General features: G+C 44.6%; 1 protein-coding gene across 5 annotated transcripts in view; it reads right to left on the bottom strand.

The window, feature by feature from the left end:
* Window positions 1-814: 814 nt before the first annotated feature.
* The window catches only part of SLC20A2 (solute carrier family 20 member 2), a 55,945-nt gene continuing 36,049 nt past the window's right edge, over window positions 815-20,710 (bottom strand). For 4 of the 5 annotated variants that reach the window (XM_040555462.1, XM_040555463.1, XM_040555461.1 and 1 more), the window contains exons 8-11: window positions 19,082-19,670; window positions 7,682-7,867; window positions 6,889-6,973; window positions 815-2,277 (exon numbers count right to left, since the gene is read on the bottom strand). In XM_040555462.1, the coding sequence (XP_040411396.1) occupies window positions 2,113-2,277; window positions 6,889-6,973; window positions 7,682-7,867; window positions 19,082-19,670 (1,025 nt within the window). In that variant the 3' untranslated portion in view covers window positions 815-2,112. Of the gene's footprint in view, window positions 2,278-6,321; window positions 6,407-6,888; window positions 6,974-7,681; window positions 7,868-19,081; window positions 19,671-20,710 lie in introns of all 5 variants that reach the window. The other variant, XM_040555464.1, reaches the window with a different exon arrangement.

Genomic DNA, 20,710 nt, shown 5'->3' with positions numbered 1-20,710 from the left:
GAGCCCCAGCACTGCCCAGCTCAGCTGCTGCTGCTGGGCCCAAACCCCTATGGTCCTGAAGGCTGATACCTCCTTGTTACCAGCACAGGGCTGCTGCCCACAGACCGAGCGAGGACCCAAACAGTGCCCGTGAAGGGACAAAGCTGCGAAGCCATGGCCTGTGGGGTGGCACCTGGGGTGCTGCAGAGTCCTAATGTGATTCCTGGCACCTCAGCTGGGCTGCGGGAGCTTCCTACTCTTCCCTGCACACTGAGGATGAGGTCGGGAGGATCAGGATGAAGACAGGCTGCTCCCAACCCAGCCCCAGCCTCAGCACACATGGCAGCCATCACCCGAACTGTGTCTGGCTGGATAGACCGCAGTAGGTGATTAATGTGTATGGGGGCATCGGCTGTGGAACGGGGCTGCACTTTTGACCCTGGGATCCTGTTCTGATTTTCAAGCTGTGTACGTTGTGGTTTTTATACATTGTGATAGACTAAAATGCTGAAATTGTTTCTTCCTCCCCTCCAGCATGTTATACTTGCATGCCTCCTCTTTTAACTTCTCCACTGCTGCTCGTAAGCAACTCCCCAACAGCCAGCACAACCCCACTTCTTCCCTTTCCTTTCTTCAGCTTTCTAGGACTTTCTTTACACTTTTCAAATTCATTACAAATATCCCTGGCAACAATGCAGTGTTCTTGTGGTTGGCAACATGGACACCACCTTGGAGATGGCACGGGCCAGGGAGCTTTTCCTGCTTCAGTGTCCTTTCCCATCACAGCTGATGTGGTTGAATAACACTTGAAAAAACTGAGAGGCAAACAGTGATCGGGGCTGTTTATCTTTTTATTATAAATTTAGTATGAATGACCAATGGAAAAGTCACAATGGAGTACCAAGACCGTTTATCAAAATTTTAGCAGCATTTAAACAGTAATAGATTCCCAAACCTCCTCCAGACACACCTTGCCCTTCACCTCCCACCCACTGAACAGTAACCTTCACTAAAATGTGCTTTCCGAAGCCGTGCAGGGATTTAGCTCGCCATCTCCCATGTCAGTCCCCTGAGCTGCTGTGAAAAATCGCATCCTGAGCACTGGCTACCAGCAGCTGAAACCCCCAGCCACGAAAGCAGGGCTGGGCTGGTTTCCTGCCCCAGGCAGCCCCATTCCTGGTGGATCACGAGGTGGAGATGGAGGAGACCGATGGTCCGTGCTGGTGCCAAGACTGATGGCAGGACAACGGGGCCGGGGCTTGTGGGGAAAGGAAGGAGGTGAGCAGTGAGACACTTCACAAAATGAAGTCTGTGTACTGCCAGCTAACATGGATGACAGTGTTCTGTCTACTAAGCAACAAGAATGAGTAGAACTAGCTTTCTTATGTGCTTTTTGCTTGTTTGTTTCATTTTTAGTTACATTAAGACATGAAGAGTACAATCCCAGCCTGGCCGCTGGTAGCTCAGTGAAAATAACATTAAATTAGAGGTGGGGAAACACAACACACACCCACACATGTAGACAACAACGTAATATTGGCAAGCTATTCCCCTGCTTCTTTGGTACTTCCTAAACTTTCTTATCCAAAATATATGAGGGAAATGCACCATTTACGAGTTACTGTTTGTAAGTATTTACAAAGCCAGAACCGTTACGCTATGAAACACAGAGATCAATATGATATGAACAGTTATCTTATGAAAAGCACTTATGCACATTTTGTTCCAGTATCTTAATAGCTTTAAAAAAAGTCATGTTATGCAGCCCTGTACCTCGCTTCTTCTGATATCAAATGGACAAGAAACATTTCCTAATCCATACTCTTCTTCAAAAGATTAAAAAATTGCCACCAAAATGATACACTATGTACAAATTTTACTAAATATTAAATTCTAGGCAATTATTTTCACCCCACTAATAATATAACTTAGGTATTGTTACCTACTATATGCATATATATTTCTTTAATATATAAGAAATGGCACCACATCACCATGTCACCAATATGACACATTGTTATGTACAGTAGATAAGAAGTTAGATATGGAAGATGGAACCTCTCTGACCGGTCCTTTCAAGGGAATGCTTCTCCCCTTGGTACTAGCTTGGCCACTTCCCCTTTTCCCAGCTCTTCAGACGTAAGGCAGGATACCGTACACCAGCAGCGCCATCACCCCGGCGCTGAACAAGCCAGCCACTGGGACAGTCACAAACCAGGCCAAGAATATGTTGCGGAAGAGGCGCCAGTCGACGGCTTTCTTGGAGCGGATCCAGCCGACGGCCACCACGGAGCCCACCTTGGGAGCACGGGAGGGAGAGAGGAAGACAAATGTGAGGGGTACATCCCAGCGCCCCCAGCATGCCCGCAGTTGCACCAATGCCAGTCAGCTGATACCAGGCGATGCTTGAAACTGGGGCACTGAGATAAAGGAGCCTCTGGTGACGATAAGCGCCTCCAGTCAAGCCCATCACTCTATGCCCTGCGAGGAAACCCAGCCTTTCTGGACCTACCAGCAAGCAAAGCATCCAGAGCTAACATCCCCCCTGCATAAGAATACATCGGCCTGATGCTAGGGGGCGTGCAAACTACACCGAGAAGTCTGGCTTCAAGTGGGGAATGGGTTAACCACCAAAATATCCTGCACTGCTACCAGGGCAGCTGGGGAGATCGGTATTTTCGATGATAAAACACACTGCAGTATGGGCAAAGCTATTTTCCCTCACATGTGTTTTCAGTTTGTGAACTCGGATGTGAAACCAAGCATATTATTTTTTAGGAAAGAAATGTGCTGAGAAAAATGCTTCCAATGCAAAGTGATGCAAAAATATGGTAAAAACTTCAGAAATGCTTTCCCTTCTGCCCTGGAAGTGGCATTCTGCCATTAACAAACCTATGTATATCCATGCAGCTCTATTCAAAGCAGATGGTAAAGCAGCAAGAAACATGGAATGAATATTCAGTTTTGAATGAAATGAAACTCCAAGACACGGCTGGGCTTCTGTTCCCTTTCTGCAGCCTGAAATGCCATCCCTGCCTCCTCTTCCCTGCTCATTTTCTTAATGGGAGTATCAGTCCCTGCCTATAGATTACCAAGGGACTGATGTGCAGAGCTAGGGAAATGATAAATGCCGGAGTGTGAGATAGGACAGGGACATCCAATCCATCTTTTGTTAATATCTATTTAACTTCTTACTACTGCCTAACATTTCTTTTTAGAGATTAGAGTTCTTTGTTGAGGACCTTATCACTCGCACGAAGTCAAATGCTCCTGTGATAGAACAAGAGAAAAATGACCTTGATATTTTAGGACTGGAAAGGCCTTGTCTTAAAGAAAGTGTGAGATGTCATTACGGAGGAGCAGACCCAATGCTTTGAAGGTCAGCTTCAAGACTGTGCCAAAGGACTAGTGTGAAATTCCCTGAAGGACCATGCCTTACAGGAGGTGCAGATCTAAGGGAGTAAAACTAAAATTTTTGGTTTGGTTTGTTTATTGTTTAGTCTATAAGTTATAAAACTTGATCCAATAAGGAAATGTGCTAAATAATATTTAATCTGAATACACCGTGACTGGACAACGTGTTAGGCTGTGCTTAGCAGGTACAGTGTGATGCCTGTGCCTTGTGGGAATCTCAAGAAAAAGCAGCACCTTGCCCAACTGAAAGGAACCCCCCACTTTTTGAGTATCTCAAAGCGTTAATCCAAGGAACCTGTTTTTTCCAGCAGCTTGGCTGTTAGGCTCTGCTTTATATTTTGCACATTTTTAGCACCAGGCTGGCATGCTGCAACAAGGAGCATTGCTTTTTGAGCAAGCCTGCAGTCTACGTACGGTAATCTCTGAGTCCTTCCTGAAATTTAAAAGGTATCAGCAATGACGGCATTGGTAATCTGTTTTAAACATCATTAAAGTTTAGTTGATTAATAGTGATTTGGATGGATTAAAGGTTAGGAGAGTAGCTAAAATTTCAGTGTAGGGCAACTACACCGCCTGTGGAATTTCAGATGACATCTACTTCGAGATTGGTTTGAATGAAACCAGTGCAGTTTGCCTTCAGTATGCTCTGCTTAGAGCAGAACGACAGGAATTACAGAAATGCATTCGGCTCCCTTATTCCTGTGCAATGATGCATCAAAATCATACTCAGACTATTTTAATTCCGTAATAGCAACACAGAGAATATTTACAACCCCCCCCAAACAGTAAGAGCAAAACAGAGCTGACAGTATGACCTCGGCAAAGTTGCTTTTGCACACAAATAACCCTAACTCCTGCACTCTATCTCAGTATGTGAACACATTGACTCCCTTACAGCTGAGAAATGTCTGTTTCTAGATCTCACACTTTGTAATAAACAACAGGCACTGTGCATAAGCTTCAGCACTGACCACTTGCCTACCTGGGAAGCAGATGTAGGCATGCATTCACAGCACACCAGCTTTTCCATGCTAAACCTCAAGAGAGGCTGAACAGCCAAAATAATATTTCTGCTGATTTTAAAAAAAGGCATTTATGTCTCAATGGCAACTGCTTCTCTGATGTGTCTGCAGCAAACTCTGCAGTGAAAGACATTTCCCCATGGAATGAATGACAGTTAATTGTTCCTTTCTGCCTTCCCTGGGCCCTTGAAGGAAACAATGAACACATCTATTATAAGTGCTTGCTTTATCTTTTGTTGACCAATTGGTCTCTCAACTCCAGACCTTGTTTTGCTGAAACACGGAGTCGGGTGTAACAACGTGACATCCTGGAACAGCCTAATCCTATTGAGAGGTGGATCTTCCCATTAAGAACATCCCATCTAATTATACATGGCAAACTGCAGGTAGCAGGCACAGCCTAACTGCATTAACTGCTTTTATGGAAGTAATTTTCAAAGAGTTATTGTGCCCTGCCCTTCAAAAAGACCAAGCCTTTAACTGTGTGGAGTCAATGAATACATTCTAATGCAACCCTCTCATTAGCTGATGGCTTCCAAGAAATTTCCCTTTTACATTCAAAGTCAGTCTATTTGTCTGCACCAAAGTGTATTTTCTCTTTTCTAACAGCTGACAAAATGCTCCAGGCACACAGGGCGGATAATCAAAGCTGCATTATTCTCCCTGGCAAATTCTTCTTCTCGTTGGGCATTTGACTTACAGTCAGCTGAAAGGGAAGTGTTTTAGGGGTAGCATTTTCACAAGTGGCTCATGTTGTTATTATTTCTTCCCCTGCTCAAATCAGAGGAACCAGAGTTAGGCCAATACTGGGAAATGTGAACAGCCTTTCAGAACAGCCCAGGCTTGGCTACTGCTCAAAGGACTCTACAGCAGAAAGAAAGAAATGATTTTGCAACTGGGGAGCTTTCTGAAGAAATGGTTTTCACTAGAAAAGGCCAATTGAACTAACTCTGGGTGTTCTGCAGGATGTGTGCATTTCAAGACTCTTTCAATGACACAGGCGAGCCTGCCTGGCTTCTCGCCACCTGCCTGCCACGCTGCGGGGCAGTGAGCCCCAAAATCCTGCACTAGCAGAGCTGGGAGAGCTCAGAGGCCCCCAGGGTGCAGCAGCAAATCCCACAGGATCTGACCCTGCTAGGGCTTGGTGGTGCGTCCTGAAGCAGAGGGCCTTGCAGCTCTGATTTCAGGGGGTCCTCCCCATACCCTGCCAGAGGGTGAGGCATACAGCCAGCTCTGAGTGCCCAAGAGTGCAAGCAAAGGGAAGAGAGAAGGAATATTTGACATAGAAATTTGCTGGAGAACCAAATTCCAAATGCCCACTGTGTTCTTCTGGCAGTGCAAATGTCCAAGCAGTCTGTGTTGCCTACAAGCCCTACACGTTTTCTCCTACTGCATATGACACAATTAAATTCTGCTCTTAACTGAGCTTATCTACAATTCAAGCTGGGCTTTTAAAAATATATACATATATATATGCTCAAAGAACAAATTACAGGGGCCAGATTCTGTATTATAATGCACAAAAGTGAGGATGAGTTGGTTTAAAAGAAGAGAGACATTAAAATATTAGCGTAAGGATGTAACACTGTTTTTCATACAAGCGGCTGTAAACTACATGTAACCTGGATCACAAAAACTACAAGCCTATGTTATTTTAGGAAGTCTATATTAGTTCAATACGATCAAGCAAGGATCAAAGACATTCCACACTTTTGTGCTATTACTTGTAACTCCAATTTTGCTCAGCTGCACTTGCTTTAGATGCAGTCCCTGGTGTTTTGCAATCACTGTCTGCGTGGTGCATCACATAGTGAAGGCAATCTGCAGCAATCAGTATCTCTTGTATTTTGTTATGGTTTGTCCTAGTGATGTGATTTACTGATGGGATCACTGCAAACTCCAATACCTTGCAATGGGTGGAGCTTATTGGAATACCCACATTTGAGGCTACAAGTACCGTTAGCGCACACATTACTTCAATGCAAAATCCACTGTGAAGAAATAAAAAAAAGACAGATGGAAAACCTGTAGTAAAAGAGTTATATGCAGGAAATCCCATGCCATGCACTTATCAAGAAAGTGAAGTATAAATGATGAATGGTGCGCAGCCTCTGAACAAGGGAGAAACGCTACACGACCAGGTTCAAATGGCACCTTCGGAGGGAACCAGGCTCTTCATTGCCACATGCTCCTGCAATTGTTTGCTTTGAAATTGAGGTCATGTGTTGGTAAGTGATGTTTTTCTTTAACCACTGCTAAGGAGTCCATGCTCAGCTGGCTGCCTTGCCCAATTGCAACAGCTTTACTGTGACAACTCCAGTGCATTTTTTTAGAAGCCTGATTTTTTTTAAAGGCATTTTCCCCTCTCCGTGTTTCCCTTACAGAAACGTGCCATTATCCGCTGATCCGAGCAGCACAGTTTAAAGTGAACAGTCCAGACTGCCCTGACTGCAGTCTCTCGGCGAAGGCATACCTTGCAGTGTGTAGTACTGACAGGAAGTCCAACATTGGAAGCTACCACAACTGTGAACGCCGAAGCCAACTCAATAGTGAATCCACTGCGGGAAGCATAAGAAAACACTTCACAATCACTCTTTGCATCAGCTCGGACTGATACCATGCAGTGTGCCAAAGTCTTACCCGTTTCTTCTTCAATCGTTTATCTCCAACTGATTTTTGTCACAGAAATAAAGTTAAGAGAACAAGGAACTGCTGAATAATGGAAACAGTACAGGCTAGTCACCTGCAGTAAACCGGCAGCACGGCTCATTGCATCAGGAACTTTTGTTAGTCTACGCTGCAGTGAATCATGCCTAATTAGTGATTCAGCTAAGCACCAGCAGAGGTCTAGTATGCATCAAGGACAAAAATTACTGTAATGAATACATATGTTTTTAATGGTCTGAAGCATACTGGGAAAGCCATTGTATACTCGCCACTTCCACAAGCACCTCCTGGCATGTTAGTTAGGGCACCAGCAGAAGACTCTGATCACGTAGACTATGCCTCAAACCCACTCCATGTTAGTTTACAAGGATATTTTTTCTTTCTTTCTCCCTCTTTCTTTTTTTCATCCTTTCTTTTTTTCATCCTTCCTTCCTTTCTTTCTTCCTTCCTCTTTTTAGAAAGATGCAGAAGTCGAAGCCAGGTTATCATTAAAATCAAAGCACAGCAAAAACAGCAGACAGACGAAATACTAGAGCAGCAGTTTCCCAGACTGGTTCACACACAAAGTTCGTACAGCGTTACAACAACTGGGCACCTACCTTGATGGTGTGATTGGAGTGAGGTCTTTACCCATGGTCTGGATAACTCTTCTACCCCAGACCCAGAGACCCACACAGATCCCAACACCTCCATAAAACAGCAGCCAGACAGGAGTTGACGCCTCTTGCATGACACCACCTTGCTCGTAGATCAGCCAGAGCGCGACGAGGGGACCAATTGCATTGCTGGAGAAACACAAAAACATCGCCTGAGTTATAAAAATACAGGTAATTGCCTTGAATGGGATTTTTTTCTGCATGATTTTTCTCCATAGTGCACGCAGCACTGCTCTGAGTTGACCTTACAAGCAAAACAGTTTCTCACTTCTGAAGACTGCAGCACCGGACTCTTACCGTGTTGCTTTTTCAGATGTCACTTCACCACTGATAACTATACTAAACACTGGAAGCAATTTGTCTTTAACAAATCATTTCCTGAAATGTCAGAGTTGGCAATATCTCATATGTCTGTTCTGGGACAATAAGCAGCATTTTCAGTGCTGTGTTGAAATTATCTCAAAGGTTACCAAATCAAGAGCTCTTCACCTGTAAAATTCAAGTCTTAAATTATCTCCTTTGGTCAAAGAAGGAAATTAACGAAAAAATTTACCATCCTAGAGAAGAAGATGCAAACATTATCTAGTCTGACAACCTGCATCTTTTGGAGATACGATCAGAATGCATGCAGGAAGGTGACTTAAGTCCTCTCTAAAGGCACTGCAGAGCTGGTTGGGCTGGATCAGAGAAGACTGCTTGGTGATGCCGAGCTGGTGTAAGCTTTTTTCACTATCCCACTGCTGCTATCTAGAAATACACGGAATGTCAGCAACACTGAAGCCCCCACTCCTCAGGCTGCTCACCCGATATTGGTGCCTTACTCACACTCCAGAGCCTGGAGGCAGGCTTCTGACCTAGCTTATTCTAAATAAATCATTACATTTCTCGAAACGAGAAAGAGCAGAAAAACTCGGAAGCTGGCAGACAGTTACTTTAGAGGCTTAAATACTAAAAAGCAGATAAGAACTTTGTCATCACTTTTTTTTTCAGTTCTTTTGCTAAACTGAGTGGCTGCTTGTCCTGCTGAACAGCATTTAGCACAATTTGTAAAAGCATGAAGAGCGCGGCAGCGCTGCAATCATGTCTAAATAACAAGAAGAGCAGAGCAAACCTGTCCAATGTCATTCAAAATGTTTGAACACCAACAGGAAGCTCCCCTCTTTGTAAAATGATAATGGAGAGCGGGTGGTGGCGAACGCCACGTGCAGGACTGACAGCTATGCTCACCCTGCCTAAATTTAGCCACTGGTCTCGCTCCAAAGCACACAGTTGGAGTAAGGGCCGTTTTTAACGTGAAATATTGACCGTGGCATGTCTGAGCAACACGACACACTCCTTCCTTTCTCCTGGTTTGTGAGAAACCAAGCTCCAAAACCCCAGGAGTGCTCCTGGGGCTCAGTGACCAGGAAGGCACGTTCCCATATAAACACACACAACAACCTTCAAGCCGCAAGGCAAACAAAAGTACTTGAAAATGCTCTTTGATATGAAAAGAAATGAATAATTCTTAAAGATTTTGAGGAAACTGCTGGAGATTAATTAGTGAGCTAACATGAATAATAAAATCCAGTGGGTTTCAAGACACTGGATAGCATGATGAAGAACTAAATACACTTTAATTAAAGAGTGATTTCCACTAGCAAAAACACTTGGTCTGATACTGTGCTTGAGTATGCATTTGATTTGTTGAGTTTTTGTGAATGTGTGAGTGAAGTGATGATATGTGAAAGGTCCTTAGTGGCTGAATGGAAGATTTTTTTTGCTTTGAAGGAAGAAGAGATACTTGATCGAAGCATTTCTAATATTTTAAGTTGACTTGCAACTTCTTGGCCAGCATTTGCAGGTGCAGATTAAATGACATGCATGTTTTCATGCCTGATTGTGCATGAAAAAGATGAAGCCAATTCAATGTACCTTCAACTCATGGGTGCCAAAGGCAGCTGGGAAAGAGAGCAGCTAAAACACTGATCAGATGAATAAAGGGAAAACTGATCGCCCCTTCTTGTAGTGTTGTACAACATGGGGACAACCTCCCCATTGAAAATAACAAGTACCTTTGGAGCAAGCCCAGGCACTGATTCCTGACTGTTCTGAAGAGATTATGTATGGGTGTTTGTCAGTCCTAATGTAAATGGGAAGACAGAAAAGGATTCAAAACCTACAGCAGAAAACTATGCTCTTTTGTACCAAAATCCAGCTTTAATTATTGGCAAATGCTACACCTCTGTGAATCAACTAAGCTTAATCCTCAAAGAAAAGGTTATTTTCTTATTGTGGCAACACTGGGCTGCTAACTTATGCCTAGCCCTAGAGGATCGGAGTGCATCATGCTGCCAAAAAGATCAGAAGAGATCACACCACCCCACAGAGAGGAGCACTTCTGATACCATCCCTGGATGGAAACAAAGCAGAGGAGCACTGGATCAGTGCATACCAAGAAAGCCCAAAAGGTAATTAACTGTATTTTTATACATGGGTATCTACAACACTGGGTATCTATCTGTATCAGAGGGACATTTCTCCTCTCCCTGTAAATTGTGCTCCATGTGGCTTAAACATTTGGCTCCTAGGAACAACTGCATCTCCCAGTCTGAATACCTGCAAGAGGCTACCAACAACCAGCAAACTAGCAGTGCCTCCAATCTACCACCTGCATGGCTCTTTGGGAGGCTCCTTCAGCTTCTGGGCTTGTTCAGTAGGTCCAGCCCCAGGGGCTTATGGCATCAACACTTCCTACACCAGCGGGAACAGCCCTTGAAGAAGCCATCAGTCCTGTCCCACCACAAAAGTCCTGCCAAGACTAGGATCTTGGTACCACATGCACAAACATTGCCTTTACCATGTGCACAAAGCCATCCTTGGGACTAGAAGAATTCATCAGTAGAAGACAACCAGTCCCATAAGGAGAGTAACAGAGGGACAAGACATCAGTAAAAAAGGAGTTGTTAGATACTTTGCTTTAAGACCTGTTGTGGTGAACAGATGTCTCCTACAGTTGAGTGACTAAGCAGATGAACCACAAGGGCACTGGCTACACTGGGATGTGGTTTGCAAAATATTTCGCACGAGTTCTGTCTCATTTGACTCAAGACACGATCAGCAGGAAAGCAGACCTAAAATCGTCCAAGTGTTTGGCCAAGACTCATTTCACAAGTATTTTTAAGTTGTGATTTTCTCTTACTCTCCCACTACAGCTCTTTTGCTTGCCATAACCAACTAATCTTCATGCTGGAGTCCCATCTGGAAAAAGTCTTATTTGCAGTAGTTTAGAGGGAGAAGATAAAAAAAAATAAATCCTGAGATGGTCACCTAGGGGGGCTGGGACCCCCGTCTGCTTCTATCTCTGTAAAGATGCCATTAGGTTCCTATGCAGCTGAAGTGCTTTTGAGCACATTACTGCATTATTTAGCCATTCGGTTTAAAAGCTGAGACGAGCTCCTCTTGTCACGCTACTACTTTAGTTTCATACATCTAATACACATTTTTCCACTGAGCACTTGCCATTGCAAGTTAATTGTATGCTGAATTTCTAACACATTATGGTGACAGAAGCCCAGCTCCTGACTCCGTCATGAAGCATGCCCTCCATGCCCAATATTTTTTACCATCTCTGCTGGCCCTGGCTGCTCGCAGTGCGTAGCGCCGTTCGCTGTATCCAGACGCGTGATCCAGGATTAACAGCCACCTACGGCAGCGCTTGCACTTGCAGACACGGGTCACCGTGGCGCGGTGGGGTGGCTTGGACTGTATCTGAAGTGCTTGCTGACCCTCCTGGTTATTTTGCTAGCTTTCTCGGCTAACATAAATTGGCATGACTTCTCTTTTCCTGCTTGTTTGTGCCAGCTGAGAATCTGTCCCAAAGCATTTATAAAGCTGTTGTGAAAGACAGCACTTGACAGTGCATCTGAACTATAAATAGGGTTGGCTTCTTCTCTCCCCTGCGAGACAGATAGTATTACCAACAACAACAAAAAAAAAACATTCAGCTATCTTGGGACAGGCTTAGAAATTACCAGTTTGCAATGCACACACACGCACACGCATGCGAGTAGAGATTTTTATGTCCTCTTGGGTCACATGTGCAGGTCTTTCTTTGTAGGAACAAGGATTACAACTTTTTTAACGAAAAAGTAAGATTTTTTTTCAGTAGTGGAAGGATGCCACCGGTTGAGTGCTCTATAAATCACCAAACCTCAGGCAACTTGCCATAATATTTTGTGAACTAAAAACATTGCTATTACCTAGCTACTTACTGGGGGCAGAGGGGATAGTAAGTTGCTACAGACTGCGTGATGATCACACTTTGGTTCTTTGCTACCTGAAACTCAGATAGTGTTTTTGCCCCTTTTTTTCCAGTTGATTGAAAGAAACTCAGCACGTACATTACCACTGACTCAAACTGAAGTACAAGCAAAATAACTGTCTGAGAAATCTATATTAAACTTCCAGTATTACACATACAGTTACAAATTCGTCAGTCATTCAAGTATTTTCCAAAACAGGATTTCCCAAATGACAGCAAACTGCCCTCTGAACTTTCCACTGGGAAAATACGTGGGCTGATATTTCTGTCTTTACTGCAATCACGCCTGGAGACATCACACAACCGAGTAAGGGTGCAAGGAAGGTATGCCTGTATGAACCAACAGGAAAAAATACGTCCTCATCTCCAGTGATCTCAGATTATCAAGAGAGGGCTCTTGCTTTTATCCTGGTTCCTATAGCCTACAGTTTTGAAATATTGTGTACACCATAGCGCAATAACAGTGTGACACAGCTATGGCCCATAAAGTACAAGCTTTGGGCGTGTTATGAGTCATGAAGACTACATATTTCTTCCTGCAGCTCATTGCTGTGTGTTGTAACTGATGGCCCTGAAACTGTAACTCTCTGCACATCCCAGGAAAGAGCAGACTACATTTTACCACTCACCACAGCACAGGAATGCACATTTCTGCCATTCCCACCTCTTGGACAGGCAGGGTTGGCAAAATTACCCAGGAAGAAACGCCTCTCCAAATAGCACTGAGCTGCACCACCAGCAGGGATAAGCCATTCCCAAAAACGCCTGTGCAGCAAGGAGAGAGCCCCTGGTTTCTTTCTGCTCTTCTCTTGCTAGCCTGTGTGGCAAGAAAGTGATGGCACAGTTCAGGTGGCACCTACCTGAGCACTTCAGGACAAAAGATTCACATCTACTGAGGAGACTGGCTGCACTTGCAGGATGGACTGCTATTAAAAACTGAAGAAATCAGATTTCAGGCTGCTCTTGGTAATCGTAATGGCCACATAAGCTTCCTAAATATGCTAAGTGATCTTGAATACAGCTCTCAGGCAGGAAAGAAGAAATATTCATTTTGTAATCTGGCCTTATTATAGCTCCCATAGACCCCTTATTCAGCCAGAAGACCGAATCCCACTAAGCTCTCTGTGTGCAGTGAGGTACTGACAATGGTCTGGCCCTTTCTTCCTTTCATCCCCTTGTATTTACTCTGGGAAGAAGGGAGAAGGTGAGTCCCAGTGCTGCTGGTATGCTCTGACCCATAACTCCAGTTAAGCCTGTAGGAAGGTGAAGGGAGAAGTTTCCTCTCGCTGTATATTGGGCAAACAGGTATTTTCTAGTTTCATTTTCATCACTTCAAATATCAATGTCTTCCCTATCTGGTAGCAATTCAGCTTCTAAAACACTGAAAGAATATTTAGAAATATATAAATACTAAATATTATTACTCTAGGTCTGAAATAGTTTTAATTCCATCTTCAATAACATAACCTGAACCATCTGGATAATACAAGAGCTGTTCTTTGTCAAGCCTGAGTCTGTGGTGGTAAAGTCCTGGCAGCCACCTCTAGCATTGCTGGCCAATTCCAGCATGGACAACCTGTCCGAGATGCCAGAGGGATGCCCGGCTGGCTAACCAGTGCCTTGTGCTGGAGCTGCCCGGGGTTAGCCATACATTTTCGCAGTTGCTTAGATGTGCAGTGGGGCAGAAGCACCATTTGCTCCCAGCTTTCTCATTCCTGACCCCATAGCAAAGCACAGGAGATGCTTACGGGGCTGTCGATTCTCTCCAGCATTGCCAAAATGGCCTGACAAACTCCCCTGACTTTCAGGAACAGCTTAATTCAGGCTTTGGTACGCAGCGTGAGCCCTACAGCTTCGGCAGCTCTCCCACTGCCCGCACCTATACAGTAACTCTGTAGGCTGCTGTGGTTGCGGCACCAAGCTGTGGATCATCGGGATTCCTGCTGAACAAACCTGTATTTACAGAAAACAAGCTCAGTCCAGCTCAGCCATAGGTGCATATAATCCCCGATGACCAACAAAGCCCAGCCTCTCTGGAAAGCTGGCTCTGAACAAGCGTTTAGGAAGCTGGCAGCTCTCCCCCTGTCACGCTCCTGGCCCAGGGCTTTTATTTTCCATCCTGCCCTTTTTATTCTCCCGTTGCCCTTGCGATGACCTGACATGCTCCCTTTGTGCTTGGGTGCTGAGCCAGTGCGACCTGCTCGCTCGGCGCCACTGATTAAATCCAACAACAACATTTTTTCAGAGGTTCTGTCCCAACACATTTCATTGGGATTTTAAATTCTTTAGATTTCATTCAGCCCATGTGCACCGGAGTGTCACAAGGCTCTGGGCCCAGCTCGCTTGGTCCCAGCCTTGGAAGGGCTCCAGCATCCTCCACCCAGAGCCGCTGAGGGCTGCAGCAGGCAGGCAGGAGGGGATGGTCTGAACAAAGCAGTCACCCAAATAAGGAGCTTCCATGGCTCCCTCTTTCTTCTAACACACAAATGCACCAGCCTGCATCCCCGTCGCTGTCAGCTCAAACACCAGCCACAAACATCATTGCCCATAGCAAAAATTGCTGGTATCGCCTCAATGCTGAAAGACATCTCTGAAGAGACTGGGGTCTAGTTAACCTCATGCTGACTGAGTTCTGAACTCAAAGGCAAAATCCTAATTTAACTCTCCCTAGTCCAGGGAAAAGGCCTGGACAGTGAAACAAGGGAAATTCCCATATGATTTTTTCCCACTAATGTGCTATCCAAACCATCTGAGGTACTTCTGCTCCATCAAGAGTTTCAGAGCTGCATCATGCCTCAGTCCATGCCATACACTACTGTCTTGTGTTTAAATATGTTCTAAACCTAATCAAACATTTAATTACCTGCAGCTTGAAATCGTTCTGTTAGGTTTTAATTTTTCTCTCTCTGCTCCCCTGATCTGCTCCTGTCCCTTCCAGGGACAGCAGCAAACAGCCTGATGGAAAATAAACAGAACACGTGGGAGGAAAGACAGCTCTGGGACATGGAAGGAAAATGGAGGAGACAAGTCCAAAAAAAAAAGATGTGGATGAAGTAGGCGTTGCCCTGAATGTATGAGTGAGGAGCTTAAAACCAAATGCGGAGGAAAGCTGGATTTTAATGACATGATTCAAGGATGAGAAAGAATAGGGAAGCAGCAGCAGCACTTAAAATGAACAGAAGGAAGGGGAACGAGGGAGGGAGAGGGAAAAAATAACAGTGCTCGGTGGAAGATGGATTGCCAAGGATGGCTTTCTCACTGAAATGTGGACAGAAAGATGTGCTATTAGCTAGGTTCTGCTGCATTATTTTTAAGATTGTACAGTGCCTCCTGAGCTCTGCAGATCTTTATGTGACTTGCTGAGGAACCGTAAACAAACTAAGAAGTGTTTTGCTCTGCTAGACACAGACTGGCAAAATGTCTGTGCTACATAACCCACAGCATAGATATCTGCATCCCCTGAGCATTGTATCAAATCCGCCTTTTTATCATACAGAGGGGTCTTTAGTTTTTAATGTTTAGCTGGAACTAAGTACAATTGCAGGGATGGGTTCCTTTGCAAACCGGGATCAGATCTCATACCCATGGCTGTCCTCTTGCATTTCTAGCAGCTCTGACAAAATTAAGCTAACTTGTTTTTTCAGTTTTGCAATTACGTGAATTCAGCTTAAAAGAGATCTTGGAATAAAAAGCATTTAATAAAAACATATGCTTGCTAGCAAGTTTGGTAAGATCACACTGACAGAAGTAGAGATCCGCAAAACACTAAATAACACGAATTTTCAGGAAAGGATATTGCCAAGGCAACAAGCCAGTCCAAATGGAGAATTCTGGGGAAACTAGGCTATTGATGCAACGAATCATACTGCACAGAGTCTAAACTTTGTCTTTCACTGCTCCCAGCTCCTACCAATGACCAAAAGTTGGGGTTGTTCAGCCTGGAGAAGAGAAGGCTCCAGGGAACCTTACAGCGGCCTGCCAGTGCCTAAAGGGGGCTACAGGATAGCTGGGGAGGGACTCTGTGTTATGGGGTGTACTGACAGGACAAAGAGAAATGGCTTTAAACTAAAAGAGGGTAGGTTTAGTTTAGACATTAGGAAGAAATTCTTTACTCAGAGGGCGGTGAGGCACTGGCACAGGCTGCCCAGAGAAGCTGTAGATGCCCCATCCCTGGAGGTGCCCAAGGCCAGGCTGGAAGGGGCTTTGGTCAACCTGGTCTGGGGGGAGGTGTCCCTGCCAGCGGCAGAGGGGTTGGAACCAGACAGTCTTTAATGTCCCTTCCAACCCAAACTATCCTATGATAACTCCAAATTTGATTTCTGAACAGACTACATCCTTACAGATCACTTCTAACAATCTCTGCTACCCTTGTCTGTGACAGAAAAGGCAAGTGATGCTTGCATGAATATGTCAGACCTCAAGGAATATCTGTAGACATCATCTAGAGGGTATAAAAGAGTGGCAGGGGCACTTACTGTTGTAGGCTGCAAACTTTCTGCAATGGTTTTCCCTCAGAAAAGGAACAAAGGAAAGCCATTTGTTTGCTGTGCAAGTTAGAAGCTCTGCAGGACTACCTGACACAAGAGAAATCTCTGCATAACCAAGTGCTGCCTTCTTGGCATGACATGATGAACGCAGTGTGTTTGGATTTCCGGTGGGATTTTGGCAGGGTCCCTCAGCCAAGGCCCTTCAAGAAATTAAGCTGCCGTGGGATGAAAGGCAGGCAGTCTCAAAAAGGCAACCTGGAAGAGATGCAGAAAGCACAGCAAGAACAGGACAGTTCCCTTATAAGCATCGGTTAAACAGGTTGGGATTCCTCCTTATGGGCAAAGAAATAAACAAAAAAAAAAAAGGGCTCAGAAAGCAATGGGACAAAGTCCCGGGATAAAAAGCCATCAAAATAGAGCTGTAGACAAGAAGCTGTGGAACATACATCCCCTTGGCCACAGATGCTGGGAGGAAGAGTACATGAGAAGAAATATTGGTGCTGTTTGTCCTTCTCCGTACGTTTTTTCCCCTTGGCACCTGCTGTTGGTCGCCACCAGAGCTTGGGTACCAGCCTCCCTGGGTCTTTGCTCTTGCCCAGTATGCTCAGAGCAGAAGTCCTGACCAGCAGAGAACATCCAAGAAAAAGGAAAGTCACAATGGTGCCCTCTGATCCAGAGGAAAGACATAACCGTGTGAGGGCATCTTGGACTTCTTCCCAGAGCCAGATCCCTGTAATGAAGAGAGTAATAACAAGAGCGAGGACAAGAAGGCTCTTCAGAAAGCATTATTCTGAATTCCCAGGACACTGTATGGATGGGAAGGGCAGAAACATGTTTTTAAGTGTTTTTGAGATGAGCTGTGAGTTAAATTGGGTGGCTGACAACAGCTAGGAGCAATAACCGTTCTCGCTGTGTGGGACAGTGTTTGCCCAGATGCCTAAGGAGGACTATGAAAGCTATGAATACTGTAAAGCCCCTCTGCGAATGCTGAAACCGACACCAGCAGCACACAGCTAAAACTGCAAGAGTTCAACAGAAAGGAGGCTCAGCACGGCCCAAGCTAACCCGAAAGGATTGCTGCTTCTACAAGGAGTTCCTCTGAGCACACCGCCGGAGGGGGACTTCAGCACGGGACGAAAGTGGATCAGTGCAGGCTTGGGAAGAGGCACTCCAGCCCAGTCCTAAAGGAAAAAAATATGCATTTTTTCCAGAGGAAAAACATGCAAACCAGCCTTCAGCCACGTGCCACCAAGAGGGCTGGGAGCAACGCGGCCGTGTAGATGAAGTGATGTTGAAAGCAGGTGAGCAATGTGAGTGCGGACAAGGAAGGCAAAAAATGCTCCACCCTGAGCCTACTTCCTCAGTCCTTTGATCAAAAGTCCTATACATCACGGAATAAAAAAAAAAAAAAAAAAAAAAAAAAAAAAGAGGGAAAGAGGTGGTCAAATGAGTGAAATGTACGGATGTTTCCCTGACAGGGTATGACCAGGCAATGGAGGGCAAAGAGGTGCAGATAAACATTTCTAAGACCAGCTCCAAGATTTTATCAGCTGATTCAATACAAGCATGAGGAAAGACTCTCAGAGGACAATCCTTTTCCCTTATTACTGGGAAACAATGTTAATGCCAGAGGGTTTAAGGACAGACACACTTAAGCCAAACGATTGAGGGATGAACTCACTGGCTTCCTTTGTCATAAAAAGGAGTTATTCAGCAGTGACAGCAGCTCTGGATAAAACTCCTGCCAAGAGATGGGAATCTTCTTAACTGAGCACTGAGGAGATTCACCATAGCCCATGTCCTCTCTCTGCATGGGCCACAAGAACATGCCCAGGGCTACTAGGGGTTATCTCCCTTTTTTTTTTTTTGGTAAGAGAGCTGTGGCAGCTGGAGAAGTTGTATGTGGAGTTTATAAATTTCAAAATAACTCCAAGGCTTGTTAGATTTTCTGGGCTATTTAGTGATACACCATCTCACATTGTCCTCGACCCTCCTTGTGGCTGGAAAACTCAAAGCAAAAGCTTCAGCAAAGGGAGCTTTATAAAAGCTGGAGCAATCCAAATGAAGACATTCTTCACACACCTCTTCTTGCCATGCAATGTGATGAGAGAGAAAATTCGTCTAATGATAAAAATAGCCTAAACCTCTCATTTGCTGATAGTCTCCAATCTTGTAGTTAAAATAAGCTGTGAACTCTGCAGGGCAGGGACCATCTTGTTTGTTTTCGCAGTGGTCAGCATGCCAGGGCACTGATCCCTGGGGGACTCTCAGTGCTTGAAAGCTTGCCACAATTAAACCTGAATTAAACTAATTACTCCACAATAACTTAGCAGAGAACGGAAAAGATGTTACCACTGAGAAGAAAATAAACCATCGACTGAGCAGCCAAACTCCTGAGAAGCACCGGGGACATCAGCGTAACAAGCTTTGCAAAACACAGCGCTAATCATCTGCCTGTACAAGTTTTCTGACCGGCCACATCCCCAAGTTGTCAAACCTTGCTCCAAGATGTAAATTATAAAATCGTTGGTTTGTGAGATCTCACCCTCTTACCTGACATCATTCCCTCCATGGGCAAAGGATCCAAAACAGGCTGTTAAGATCTGGAGGAAGTGGAAAAGTAGATGGACCTGAGACGTGTCTTTCTCTTCCTTGTCCTCTTCCACAGGATCTTCTGGGGGCCGGTTAGGATCTGTGAGCTCAGAGGCCAACTTCATTTCCACTCCACCTTCTTCGGCCTCGATCTCTGCCTCAGCCACTGCATTGCAATAGCTGGAGTAGCTGTCGTAGCGAACTCGTTTCTTAGAGTAGGACACTGTGTCTCCCACTAACTTCTCACTGTCCTCCGGAGTGGATGTATCTGCTGCCTTAAAGGAGGAATGCACAGGCATGCCACAAATAGCAGCTGTGTAACAGGTATAGCTGTTGTTGCGTCGTAACAGTTTGTAGTTGTTTTCTTGAGCGGGCCTCTCGTCAGTGGCCCTGTCCAGGTGCATTTTGTGTAGCAAGTCTTTGTATAAACCTGAGTCCTTGTGCACAGTGTGATAGACGTGGCCGTCGCTCCTCACCTGGCCATCGAAGCTGAAGGTACCATTGGAGACAGGTGATTTCACAGAGGTGTGCGTCATAGAAAAGGCCCTTCCTAAAAAAGGCAGAGATTTAGAGTTGTTACTGCTCTGAAGTGCGACTTGGAAGCCCCCTCCCACTTCATAGGATGATAAAATAAGTGTAAATGACTAAAACAACAGCCATCCTAGGGTACAGGACAAAGAAGATTAATTTGCAATACACACTTTAAATAATAGAAGAGTCAATCCACTGTGAAATAAATTCTCCCATCAAAAGCACAAAAAAAGTTTTGTTCCAGCACTGGGTCTCCCACAGACATGCAGGAGGACCTGCAGCAAGTCACTGAGAACCAGCTGCTCCAAGGTGATATTTGAAGCCTAAATTCTCAGTCCTTGGAAAACTCACTTCTGTAAAAATTCTGGATTATTGTAAAATAAGCTCTTCTTTTTCTCAGATTTCGTCTGCTTTGGATATGCATACTAAGTATGTCAGAAAAGGTGGTCTTACTGCAATTTGATACTGAATATGAGGTCACTTTTCAAATGCACCTATATTTAAGAGACATTTGCACAACTTAAAATAATTTTAAAAACAGAAAACAAAAAAGCTCACATTCTGCAGAAGTATTTCCTCAGCTATTCAAGTGCTTTACATATTTTATTTCAATGAGCATGGTTATTCCCACTGTATACATTTAACATCACTGAATGCTGTAGAATATGTACCACAGCTAAGCTGGTACATCTGAAGAAACTCTCCACTTCCTGACTCCCCACGTTTCTGCTGTGCAACATTCACAACCATTTTAGCTAGTTTTGAAGTGGAAACGTGCACTCAAAGAGCTTCCCGTCATGACTTATTTGATTTTGTGAGAATCAAATACTTACTAACCAAATGATGGGGTTGTGTCAGTAAATGCTACCAGAGTCAACGGACTGCAAGTGGGTGGCAGGGGGGTGATCCCACCACACAGAACAGAAAGAACTTTATGCACGCTAGCATACTTCTCGTGAATATATTTTCAGAAAACAATGCATGAGATTTTTCTAGTGGACATGCTCCAAATGGTCATACATTTGTCAACTAAAACCCAAATCTTTTCATCTCCTGTGG

Source organism: Cygnus olor, chromosome 4 (genome assembly GCF_009769625.2).
Source record: "Cygnus olor isolate bCygOlo1 chromosome 4, bCygOlo1.pri.v2, whole genome shotgun sequence".
Lineage (NCBI taxonomy): Eukaryota > Metazoa > Chordata > Aves > Anseriformes > Anatidae > Cygnus > Cygnus olor.
The sequence above is the reverse complement of the archived record's forward strand: the minus strand, read 5'-3'. Positions and strand labels throughout refer to the sequence as shown.